This window comes from Strigops habroptila, chromosome Z, assembly GCF_004027225.2.
Source record: "Strigops habroptila isolate Jane chromosome Z, bStrHab1.2.pri, whole genome shotgun sequence".
Taxonomy (NCBI): Eukaryota; Metazoa; Chordata; class Aves; order Psittaciformes; family Psittacidae; genus Strigops; species Strigops habroptila.
This window is the reverse complement of record NC_044302.2, coordinates 91,383,781-91,397,071: the sequence shown is the minus strand read 5'-3', so window position 1 is coordinate 91,397,071 and position 13,291 is coordinate 91,383,781. Positions and strand designations below refer to the sequence as shown.

The 13,291-nt window shown below is 43.1% G+C and overlaps 1 protein-coding gene across 5 annotated transcripts in view; it reads left to right on the top strand.

The window, feature by feature from the left end:
* UNC13B (unc-13 homolog B) overlaps positions 1 to 13,291 on the top strand; it is a 212,451-nt gene that overhangs the window by 14,659 nt on the left and 184,501 nt on the right. For 4 of the 5 annotated variants that reach the window (XM_030512441.2, XM_030512438.2, XM_030512440.2 and 1 more), the window contains exon 2: positions 11,486 to 11,515. In XM_030512441.2, the coding sequence (XP_030368301.1) occupies positions 11,486 to 11,515 (30 nt within the window). Of the gene's footprint in view, positions 1 to 11,485; positions 11,516 to 13,097; positions 13,211 to 13,291 lie in introns of all 5 variants that reach the window. The other variant, XM_030512439.1, reaches the window with a different exon arrangement.

Below are 13,291 nucleotides of genomic sequence, written 5' to 3'. Positions count from 1 at the left end.
AAGCCTCCTTTATTCTCTGCCCAATAGTATTTATCTTCTATATCTAAAAAGTGAAAGATTTGATGGAGATATATATATATATTTCCTAATCAGACACAGATTCAGAAGTAAGGTTGCTGTCTCTTCTGATCATAAAATAGAAGTTCAGGAGAAATTGGTAACCTGCAGGGAACTCCTTAAAGCAAAGTGAGTGAAGCATAGTCTATCAGAATATGTCTTCTCAGAGAATCACATACACAGTACCTCACTCCAGTACGCAGAAGGCACCCAAGCTGCTCTTTTAGTAATAAAATGAAGGCTGCAATAGGGTATTTGAGGGAAGAGGCAGCTCGGATTGCTGCTTAGTTCACCTCTTCATTGGGGAACCAGGTCACCTGACAGAGCTGTCCGTGTTGCCAGCGTCAGGATTAACCTCTCATAATCTCTGTGATTTGAATAAGATATTTTGTTCCTGTCCTCACTGCTCAGTTCAAAGCAGCTGCTGAGCAAAAACTTCAGTGAATCTTCAGCAGCGTGTCCATGTTGGTCAGCCAAAAAACAGAAAGAGATGTTAGAGGATTTCTCCTATCTGTGCTTTTTAGCAACTGGTGGTGGTGTTTGGATGGTAAATATAAGTAGGTGAAGCTGTCCTATAGAATCAGGGAAGTTGGCGACATCCTCAGTTTCCTTTTTGTTTAAAAGCTGTTCTGTTACACAAATAGCATCAAATCAGTTTCTCCATCACCACGTTCTGTTCCCCATCCCACTTGGAAAGCAAATTTTGGACAAAGGCATCATCTCTTGGTGTGTAAGCACAAAACAACAAAACTTCCGTTGTGTACTTGTTTTCCCACTTCTCGAGAAAAATCTAGCTGATCCAGACCAATCAGTCATAGGTGAGTTTCACAGGCCTGTGCTAGGTGACTGTATTTGCTCTGTCAAACAGGTAGCAAAGCATCTTGCCTCTCTTTATGAGAGTGATAGTCCTTTTCTTCTCAGTGGAGAGTCAAAGAGGTTTGTTTGTGTTGTCTGCCTACTTTAAAACAAGTGTCAGCAAACATGTATAGCAGAGGCTAAATTGTGAAGCAAGCTATCTGGAACGTGCTCCTCCTTGCTGTTGAAGAAGTATCAAAGTGGAATGCACCTTAGGTTGGCTGTTGGCAACCTTAAGTTGTGGTTATATTAGGAAGGGAGGAGATTTGATGGTAAAATAGACTGTGTGAAACTCTGCTTCCAAAAATGTCACCTTTGGGTCCTAAGCTTAGAAGCTGGGGGCATATTAATATATATAGTGGATACTGTTGTATCATCATGTCTTGCTCTTTCCTAGGAATCGTCTAGGTGTTTTTATGGACAAGATACCACACTAAAGGGGCTTGCTCTGCAGCCCTTTCTATTGTGATACGACTTCTCTTAATGCAAACTCCTGCTGAAGGTGTGCAAAGAGCCCCTTGGTCAGCAGGACAGGAGAAATCTGATTTGGGACCCAGGTGTGAGATTGTCATTGATGCCAAAGTAGCTCTTGGGGAATTACAGCAGTGGGACTGTCAGACTTACTCAAACAACTGACATCTGGGAACAGTAGATTACAAATTTGACTGACTTGTCATGGTGCTGGTGAGGGAGAAGCAGAAACGACAAAGCAAACATCTGTGAGATGACAGAAACATCTCTGTGGGGAGTATCATTTGTGAATACTCTCACGTGACTTGGTTACAGTTCTTGGTGTAGAAATAGGGCAGCAGAACTGACACTTCTGGGTATTTCTTTGGTGAAGAAAACCATCTGAAGATAGCTCAAGTGCTCCACAGACTGTCAGTCAGAGCCTGGGCGTTCAGTTTTGAGTTGCAAACAGATGTTGAGGTGACAGGTAGGAGCGAAGTTAAGTTTTGGGTAGATGTTAACATGTCTGTGGGGAGGTTACGAAGAAGCAGAGCATAATTCTAAATAAGCATCTGCTTATGCTGGCTCTTGCCTCACTAGAATTAACTTGTCAGTTTGCATTGAGATCATGATTATTATCAGGTAAGTTGGAAAGGTGAGTAAGGAAGTAAAGGGCTTTCTGGAGAGCAGCACACACACTTGATGTATCTTTGAGCCACCTTGTATTCGAGCTCTGGCTGTGGGGCTCTTGAGAGCTGAAGCTAATACTTTCTGCGCAGCATTTAAGGATAACAATGAGATGCATTGCTCGAGGAAATACTTTTGCTGGGCTCTGGAAGGCTGCCATTCTAGCAAGTCATAAAGTGGGCAGAAGATGGCTTACGGTTCTCAACTTTTTCTAGTTACCTGAAAGGTGACTTGAGCTTAATGGGTTGATCTGCTTTGTGTTGGCTGGGGAAGCATCCTGTGGCTGCCTGCCTGCCAGCTGAACTGTGGGACCGTGCAGGCAGGAGGAATGGGCATAGATAGCCCTGTAGCCTGAAAGAGCATCTGCAGTGATGGGAATTCCTAGAAGGGTGTCCCAGTGTTGGGAATTCCAGTGCAAGATGTTCCACTTCTTTCCTTAAACTGCTGCCTCCTCTCTCCTGCGCAGTGTTTAGCCACACAGACTGCCTGGAAGTAGAAGCTTCTGCAGTTATTCCATTTCCAAGTATATTTGATGTGAAAACTGGAAAATATTTTATGGGCTGTTGGCACTCTGGATTAACTGGCAGTGCTAATCTGTTTCAGGAGGTTGTAAAGTTCAAGGCTTGTATGTTCCTACTTTCCTTACTGCTTTCCACATCTGTTTCCAGCTTTTTTTGGCTGTATGGTTCATGAATATGCCTTTTTTATTTATTTATTTTTTTTTCCTCTCTCTCCAGACAGAAGAAACAATATTGTCAAGCTTATTTCAGCTGCTGTTTATCTGAAATCAATTGAATGCTTCCTACTGTAATTCAGAGGAAGCTTTTTCTGGGATCAGCTGTAAGTAAATTTCTTGCAGCTTCCTTATGCAAAGCAGAAGTTTCACTAAATGGTAATGCTTAATGTAATAATAATTTGAGCTGTGGTTTACAGAATAACTTGGCAATGTTTTAAGCATTTTATTGGTAAGACCTCCTGAGGCTTTTAAAATGCCGGGATCCTTTTGCAGTACTTAATGGTCATGGTATATTGATTGTATTTTGCCAGTGTAGATCCTGTTCTGTGGTAGCTTTTTAGTAGGATCACCATATCCATTACAAGTTCAGAGATGAGGGGAGTTCTGGGTTTTGGGACCTGCTGTTCCGTGAGTCTTCTCCCTCTCTTCCTCTCTGTCCTAGTTGCTGTACTTCAAATTTTGTTTTCAAACCAATAAATAACAGCATGACTTGGTGTCTGATACTATTTTCTAGAGAGGTGCTGGTGTAAGGATCCTGGAAGAGCAATCTGGTGTCTGTCCTAATGTCAGGGAAGGGACCAGTTGCAGACCTCTTTAGTTTTCGTCTTGCATTTCGTTTCCTGTCACAGTTGCTTTCTACAGGTTGCATCTATAGTTTCAGTTCCATTTTTCCTGCCCTGTATTCTCCGAGTAAGATGCTTTGTTTTCAGTTTGTGTTTCTTTGAGATACAGGTTCACAGCAGCATTCCCCATGGCATATCTTCTGCAGTACTATTTATATATTTTTTTTTAATTGTTATAGCATTTTCTTCACCTGTGAATTTCTGTTGCTGAAATAGTTCAAGCAGTATTCCAGGTAGGTGAGTTCTTGAGCCAAACAACAAACAAGAATGCATATAGAACTTCCCAGTTCAGGAGGTTGAAAACCTGTGTAATGTTAAGTCAGTGTGTCAAATCAAATCTTGTAACAGATTAACGAGTAATCAAGACCCAGATGTCTCTTTAACTGTCTGAATCTAATTCATCATTGAACGTGTTTAGAAGATTACTTACGTTAACTGCCAACTACATTAAACCATCACAGAAAGTAAACTGAATAAGCACCTCTTCTGTGGCATGGAATACCTGTCAGAAAACTAGGGTCTTTGAAGAGAAGGCTTCTCTTGCTGATGAGGGCTGAGTTTTATTGGAAAAGAAAAACACCCAAAGCGCCAATTAACTCTTGCCAAAGTGTCTGCGAAGTTGGTCCTCTGTTCCAGGCATAGTGTGAGAATATGGTTTTGATTGGAGTGTTTGCAACAGCCAGAGTGTCCTACCAAGATTTTTAATTTCTTCTGTTTATCTAGTACTTTTGGTAAGGATGGAAAAAGTGGAACATTATGAATCTTTGATGCAAGTTTAGCTGTGCTGTATACATTTACCATGTTTTATGCAAAATCTGACCTGATTTTGCCATGTTTTATGCAAAATCTGAGCTGAGGAGGTGTAAAATTACCTAGTTAACCAAGGTGACCAGACTCGATGATTGAGCAAAATAGTCAGGTGTACCTTTAATTAGATAATTTAATTAGATACTGGTTCAGCACAGTATATTAACTATGGATTTGCTCAGTTTTATGCAGATTGGCCATCATGTTGTTGTTCTAGCTCTCCCAACTTCATGTGAACAAAACAGTGGGGAATGCTCCAGCTATTCTGCCACTGTGCTAGTCACTCTGATGCCCATGGGCTACGGCAGTAATAGAGCTTTAGACAAGACAATGATTTATAAAAGCTAGGCTTTTCCGGGTAGATTTCAGCACTTTGCTCACCAAAGTTTAGCCCATACAAGTGGTGGGATGCTGAGCCTGGGGCTGTGAAAATCCTGGCAAGAAACAAATCCTGGGGTCAGCCTCAGTAAGCAGAACCAGGCACCAGCTGCAGTGTCCCATTGGGAGTGGAAATGTCTGTCAGCCCCAAGTTATGGGGTGTATGGGCTTTGGAGGTAAATGAGGGGGGTACTATCTGCCTGTGGGTTGCAACACTTGTGTGCATGCAAGCCCTGAATCTTAACTGACCTGAGAATTTGCACATGAACAGTGGAGCTTCCAGTGAGGTTTGACTGCATGGATGGTTATTGGGATGTCTACTTTACATACTGCTTTCCTGTATTTTCTATATGAAGTGGTGCTGAAGTTAAATGAAGTTAGTATTAGAGTGTGTCTCCTCTTAGCACAGGAATCTGAAAAACCCTTCCAAGCAGCCATACGTGTCCCAGCTGCTATCAGTCATTGTCCAGTGGGCAGAAAGGCTGGAGTGAGTGGTAGAAAGCTGTTTGTTGGAAATTGCATTGTAAGTCAAATAAACTTAGTAGCTTTGTGTGCCTGTGGTCGGGGTAATGAATTTGCAGATCATCTGAGCAGGAAGATGCTAATTCATGTGAATTAGCAGGGATTCTAATTCATTCTCAAGACATCTGGCAGAATGGAAATCCCTTGGGTAGATCAGTTTGCTACCACAGGCAGCAGAATAGAATCTTCTCCCAACCCCCTTCCTGAGAAGAATCCAAGAATGATGGGTAGATGCTTTTTAAATGTGGTTGGTTGCTGACTCTAGCATGCCTTCCCTTTGTTTGATGTGGTTCCCAAGGCCTCGAGAAAGGTGTGTCAGGTTATCCTGTGGGCATTTAGAATGGTCACATTGAAGAAAGCTTTTTGCTACATCAATGGGAACTGTAATGTAAAAGTGGGTGGGGTTTTTTTGTTGTTTTATTTCTTTCGTCTTTTCATTTTGATGCACTATTAAAAATTAATAAACTCTTATTGAGTCCATTCCATTTATTCTGGACTACTTATTAAAGCAGATCGATCTTTCGGTTCAGTTGAGGTGAATTTAGTGGTACTAATGGCTTGCTGCTGAGGCTATCTGGATTCCTCCTCAGCTGTTTCAAATGGGTGATGGATTTTTGAAGGACTATTTCAGGTACCAAGTAAGAATAATTCTGCCGTTAGATGCAACCTTAGTTCATCGGGTACTGATAGAAATCTGTGCTATGTTCCTGCTCTCTGGGCTTAGTTCCTGCTCTCAAAATGTTACTGGGCAGAGTGTAAGCCATTTTGCAGTGGCTCTTCCTTCTGGCAGCAGAGCAGTTCTCTGGTCAGCCCAGCCTTCCGCTCACATCAAGCAATAACAAAATGTTATCCTCTGTTTACTGTGAATGCAATCTCGGCTTTTATGTCTGTTGGTACATGAAGGTACTCACTGTGTTTCCATCACATCATTCACGCTGGGGCTTAAAGTGCTCTTTTCCCTGCTTGGAGTGGAACAGTGTTCATATGTAAATCAGTGGTTTGCTTTCCCCAGCAGAAAAACAAAAAACCAAACCAAAAAAGCCCAACCCCCTCCCCACCCCCAAAGAAACCACCCCCCACCCCCCAAAAAAGAAAAAAAGTAGTAAATGTGACTTTAGTCTCTTGTGTCTGTATGGCCCCTGAGGCTGAATTAGTCTCTGGGCTGCATTAAGGACCCCAGCTCAGCAGGGCTCTGCTGATGAGGAGGAGATGGAGCCCAAGCAGACCCTGCATTGGGGTGTCTGTAGTTCCAGCAGAGGCTGTTGAGGTGCTGCTGAGTGCTGGTGGGTCTCTGTGACTTCCTGTGCAATTACCCTTAATTATCCCTTCTCTGCGCTTCCTTGAGCTAGTTCAGAGTTATCTTTACCTTCTGAATGTATGTGTATGCAGTGGAGCCTTTCTTTTTGGACATGTCTGAGACTGGGAATATCAAGGTGGCTGTAACATGTAAAAGGCTTGGAAAACCATTAAACTGCTGTTTCATCCAGTTCTTTCTTTCTTAGAGTTATGAAGGCATGAGGAGAGTTTCATGGCACAGTCAGCACGGCTGTTCTGCTATGGCACGTGCAATTGCATTTAGTAGTGTACCTCTGATGCTGCTGGGCTTTTACAGGAATCGTGTGAAACAAAACAGTGACTTGAGTTAAAATCAGGGTTCCAGTCACTACATGGCCTCCGCTTCCTCCAGCGTGGGGCACTTTTTGGGTTCACGTAGTGGGAAAGACAGGGGTTCCTCGCCCGCAGGTGGGAGGTGAGGACGTGCAGGGGCTGCGCATGTAAAATGTTTTGATTTGTGGGGAGGGAGAGGTCCCTGTGTGCCAGGGCAGGATCCCCAGGGACAGACCAGTCCTTGTTAGATGTGTCAATCTTGTGCCACACGCCAGCCTGTCATGGGTTTTATAAACGGGCTCAAGAAGCAAGTAGGAGGTGGTGACTTTCTGGCTCTGCAATGAATACATGTGCTATAGCTGTTGGTGCAAGGTTCAGACTGGAAAATTATCACCAAGGGCTCAGTTACAGAATGGACCTAAAGGGCTGGAGCACTGCTTAGCCAGCGCTTCCCTACCAGAAGGGATTCCCCTCCCCTCTGTATGTGTGCTGCGAGGCATGCAGGCCATGAATTTGGTGTGTTGAGTTAGTCTTGGGTGGTATGAGTGGCTTGCTGTGGTCTCTCATTTATGTTGCTTAAGCAACCTTTGCACCTAGTGCTGCCTGTCACTGCACACAGAAGTCTGAGCACCTGGGAAAGGTGGGAAAAGCACAGAGTGAAATGGAAATACGTATCGATTGTGCTGCTCAGCCAGGGTCAGCTACTGTAGAAGTTGGGAGTGTTCTTGAAAATGCATTAACAGTGCATTCATTTCACAGGGAAGAGGAAGCTCTTTGTCAAATTGCTGATCGTGAAAGTGCACTCTGAATGCTTTCAGCATTGCATTTCTTTAAGGGCACTAATTAAACTACATCCTTTCATTCTTCTAATTTCTCCCACAGCCCCTCCATGGCACTTATATGTGTAAGGATGGAGTTGTTTTGGTAGTGTCGCGAGTGACCGGCTCGTAAGTCATGTGCTGGATTTAGTTAGGATGTAATCTTTTGGCCATCTGCTCAGGCATTCCCTGTGTCTGCATCCCCCCTGATTTGCAAGCAAATGTTAAAGGTGATCTTGAATCTGCAAATGTTCAGAACATCCAGGTTCCCTTTAACTGAATATGAGTGTGCTCCCTCCCGCTTAGGAGGTTTGGGCAGTGTGTTGTCTGAACCTCAGTAATCTGGCATGCTCAGTTTTAATTCTCTTGCTGGTGTATGGAGCACCTAGTCAGGAAAAGAATTATTCCTCAGATTGAAAAATAAGTGGATAGCAAGAATTTCTGTGTAGAACTGAGTTTAAGAATACTCTGCTATACATTCTGCTGTTGTTTTTCCACACTTCCACAATGATTCTGGCTTATGTTTTCCTTTCCTGGTCTTTAGGAGTCTATCTGACTCTGCAGCCTTTTGTAACTGACAGCTATAGAGCATCTGGAATCCATTTGTAGATTTTTCTTTTAAGTTGCAGGCAACACTTCAACTTAATTTCTCCTTGTCTCTCTATTTAGAGTGACACCAAAATGATGAGAGATTCACAGAGAAAAAAAAACAAAACTCTGGATGAATTGAATGTTTACGTCAATTTTCATTGCTTTTATATCTGTCTGTCTAATTTGCATCTGGTTATTTCGGCACAACCCATCTGCCTTCTAATAGCTCCTTGAACTGAGGTGTAATAGCTGCGTCTCTGATATGCCTGAGTCTTTTTTAGCGATGGAATGAGTCTTTGTGTGCACAGCGAGAGCAGGTGCATCTCTGTGCATCTGTACTACGCAGTGCTCGTACAGGGCAGTGCAAAGCAGTAAGTCTCGCTTTCCTTTCTAATTTTCCATGATATTAATTCTCACCCTGGTGTCCTTCCCATACAGTGTTGCGGTGGTGTAGGAGGATTATGGTTCAGCGTGGTTCAGTGTTTGCCTCTGAATGGATTGACTTTCTGTGCTGCCCAGTTTGCTGAGAGGAGCCATTTGAAACTGGATGGAATTTAACACTTCCAGATAGCTTAAAAATGCAGCTTGCCCAGAAGTGCCTGAGGGATAAATGGGAGTGAGTCAGGAAATCTCTAATCTGTGCCTTTAACTGACTTTGTCTTCAGGATTTTACTTTGTGGCAATGCAGAGGCAGCTGCATCTGTTGCTGAGTGCTGTAGAACTTCTTCCTTTTGTGATACAGGTTTTATTTTACAAAATGCACTGTTTCACATGGCTTGATTTCAGCCTTCTGCCCCTGGAGTAGCAATGAGTTTTCTGCCTTTGTTGCAGCACTGTAATTAACTGTTAATGCATCTGGCTTCTTCACGACTTCATTAGCCCTTTGTGTTCTTTCTTAAGCACTTAGCATAGAGGAGGTCTAAGTAGACACAAGGAGCAGGTGTGGGTACAAAAGTTTCCCTAGGGAAACTACTTTACTGTGGTCCTTTGGCAGTGACATTCTGCATGCTGTGCTGCATGTTATGCCCTACCTGTGAATTCCCTGTGCTGACAAACACAGGGACTTGGCAATGTCAAACAGCTCCTTCCCGCTCTGAACTCTGTGACATTCACCCTGTCGTGTGGGGAACCCTTGTGGTTCTCATGGCCAGTCCTGATCCTGAGATATCATGGGAGCTGCACCTTTGCAGTGATTTTTACACACACCCATAGGAAGTGTTTTCTGGTGGGCTAACAAAATGAAAACATATCCAAGCCGCTTTTCATGGGAATGTTTTTGAACGCACTGTATAAACATGCAGATAGAGCAAAGGTGAGATGAGATGAGACTCACAGGTTTGTGATCCAGCTCTTATTTATATGCTTCTGCAGCTAAAAGTGTAACTTACTATGTGCAGATTGTCCAGAGGCATGGGGTTCATTCTTCGTGCTTACTAGAAATACAACACACTGTTGTTACGTGGTCTGTAGCAGGCTTGTGATCTTCATTTAGCCTCGCTGCTTCCCCAGATGATATCCCTGTTACTGTGAGCCCTGGGATGGCTCTTGCTGAAGCCACTTGCGGGCACCCTTTTCAGCGTGCCAGGGCAATGCCAGGCGTGCTGCCTTTCATCAAATGAACCTCTTAATACTTCGGGGTCCAGACTACAATGTGCAGACAGCATCTGTCTCTTAGTTTGCATATCATTTGCTGCAGAGACATTGTCTCCTGTCTGTGTCTAGGAGCCATTGGCCCACTCTGGCTGCTTTTTTGAGAAATAATGCTAAATTTCCACACTGGGATTGCTTCTGCTTCCCTGCTAACAGCAGTGGCACTTGATAAGAGCTGGGAGAGAGACCTGCTGAAGCTTGCTCTGCGTCCCCTTTCCTCAAGCACAGGCATTGGTTTCTTTGTCTCCTGCCTCTTGCAAAGGGAGGGAGAGGGGAGGATCAGAGATATAAGCTGGTGTCTGCCTACTTCAGGACAGTATTTCATGAAATGCCTGTTTTTTTGTGGAATCCACAGGCAGTTAGAAAGTGGGTAGATTGCCTGTTTCTCAGTGGTTAAACAGGCTGATTGATTTGGAGATTAAAAAGGAATCTGCATCTTCAGTCAGCAGGAATGCTGGCCCCCACCATTGTATGTTTTGCTTGCCCCATTAGGTTTGGCATCACGAATGCTTCAGGCCCTGAACCTGGGAGAAAATGAACCTATTTATTTTTCACCTAAAGGCCTGTGGGCCTTGGCAGTGTATGTAAAAGCTACAGCTCTTCTAACTTTTGCTTGAGATGCTTCTGGTTCATCCTATACCTGGTAGAGCTTTTCCTTCATGGAAGCATCTACCTGCACTGAAAATGCTTGCAAAGAGAATTCTCAGATAGCGAGGGTGTTCACCAGCATCACACTCCATGGTAGCTCTGTGCGCATAACTGTGTAAGGGTCTTTATTTTATTTTGTTTTATTTATGTTATTTTATGTTATTTTATTTTTTAATATTCCTTTCCAGAACATTTGTCTTGGAAGTTAGACCCTGTGAGCCTTTACTAAGTTTTGTGTGCTCTGTTTCCTGGAGGAAACCTCACTACAGCAGTTTTTAAATACTTTTGCTCTCTGGTGTATTGTGCTTCCTAGGTTGTTAAATGTTTTCTTCTTAGTGTTGGTTTTCCACTGGGAAAACTAGCTGGAGCCTAGAGATGCCTTCTCACACTTAGTAATACCAGTGAGGATATGAGCTTGCTAAAGAGAAAGGTAAACAAAATCTCCACTAGACATGGACCTTCTCCATCTGATGAGATAGGAACCAGTGCTGTTTTAACCACTATTTTTGATAAATACTGTCCTGGAATTAAATTAACAGAGGAAAAGTGACATTTGAGTTAAGACTGCTGCTTGGCATAGTGGGTTAATTTGATTTACAGACATCCTACTGTAGAGCTACTATTCAGACTTGATTATTTTCAAATTGTGGTTGGAAGTCTGCTCTGTGCTGTTAGGAGAGATTGTTTATAAAGAAATGTTAATTTCTTCTAGAGTGTAACTCTGTAAGTGAGGTAGCATGAAAGGACGCCTTGCTAAGCATCAGTAACTTCTGTTTGCAAAGGACTGGTTTTGAAATTGCTGTGTGTTAGCAATACGACATTGCTTCCCAAACAGTAATTCTGTGATTATTCTTTAAATGCATTGATTTAGAGAGGTGACATGGGGTACAGAAGCGTTTTTTCTCTCTGCATCTGTTAAACTGTTAAAATGAGTGTGGATTTCCAGCTACCAGACCTTAACTGGGGGTGTTGTCCAGTTAATGACACTGTGACACTCTGACACAGACTGTAGCAGGACAAAATCACTAATAGCCTCTTTTTTTTTCTCTTTACAGTAAAGAAAGCTAAACTCCAAGGACCACCAGGTAAGCCATGCTCTGCTGCTTGTTCGCAACAGTGGGGATACCTGTTCCGACTCTCCTGCTCGTGCTGCTCCCTCCAGTTTCATCTCCCTCTTCTTGGCTCCTCCATGTTCTCCTTAGGAGTGACAGAAACTACCTTGAGAGTACAGGCAGCCTGAGTTAGTACAAGGCTTGAGGCTGTGACCTGGTGTTACAGTGCTAAGAAACCTACCTGCTCACCTGACCTGGTGATGAGCAAAGACGTTCCTTTACTGTCACCAGTTCCCACCCCACCATGTCCTTCCCTTTCATCCTTCCTCTGTCCCTGTTAAAAACAGGATATTAGAATGTCTGCCAAGCAGAACCGGTATGTGCCTGTGTGGATTCAGTGCCGCCTCGATCCTGATTGGGATTGCTGGATGGTGCCTCAGAATTGATTCATTCTCTTATGTGCCAGTCCATACTAGCCCTGCTTGGGATTGAAATCCCATCTGCTAGGTTTTGTGTCTGTGTAATAAAATAAAACCAAACAGCTGGTGACACCCAAAATTTACAGTCTAGGCAGCTATTTCACTGCGGTTCAATAGCTAGCAAGGAATCCCTTAGCAGGCAGACATGTTTATTGAATGAAATTTGATGTGCAGTTTACAAAAGAATAAGCAGTTTGCCTTTGGAATAACACCTATTCAGATGTTTAGATCTGAAGCAATTACACAGCTGTATTCATGACTTATTTGTTCAAGTTTATTATCTTGATCTAGCCGTCCTCAGGTTATAGCGGAAAGTTTTCCACATCTCTTTGTCCATACTCCATGTCAGGTCAAGATCTGCGTGTGCACCAACCTTGAATTTCCATGGAAGGAAAGCAGAGTGCCAAGACTGGAAGGAAGATAGTGTGTACCTTATCCTTTCTCTAATCACGAAACCTGCTCACGGCTGTGTCTTGCAGTCTAGGTTTAACTCAGCTGAAGCGTGTGATTTCCCTGACAAGCCCAGTGTCCCGTGAAGATGCAAGTGATGTAGCTAGATATGAGGGAATCTGACTTTCAATGACTTCCACTCCTTCCTAAGCTTCTGGATCATGCAGTTTCTCATTCCTCCCTTTCCGTTAGGGTATTTGAAACTATATGCTGGGACATGTTACAGTAACCTGCAACAACGATGCATGCAAATTTTGACAGTATGAAAGTGGACTGTGATCTAGCTTATGCTGGGAATAGATAGAACAGAACACTGAAGAATTAAAATATGTACATTGCTTTCCAGCTGTGTAGCACATGTCTTGTTCCAGGCTTGATTAAACTGATAGATAGGTCTGAGGTGATAACTCCTCTTAAAAAGGAGTTTGTTCATTCTTGGATGCTGATATTCAAACTTTGTACATGTCTGTGCTTGGCTGCTTTTGGTTTTAGTAGCAAAAAAATAGTAGCCACTAGGAAAAAATTGTTCTAGGCTTTTTCTTCAGATTTAAGATAAAAAGCAAAACATCTGAACAAAGCTTGCAAAATGTGAGTGTGATCTGGTTCTTGTCTATATTGCTTAAACCAGCTGACCTATCAGTTTTAGCACATTTATCACAAATCACTGCATTTTCCTTCTGCTGCAGGCTGGTCTGTAAACTTCTTTGTGGATTCGTGGGTGGAAAACCAGGGTGGAACTAGGAGAGCAGTTGGGTCAGAAGGGAAGTGATGATACAATCAGTCCAACTGTTTCTTGCTTGTATGTTTTGCAAGTTTGTTTTTCAGTCTGCATGATGGGCCCTGTTCCTTCAGACTGTCTCCTCTTCCTCTTGTCTGCATT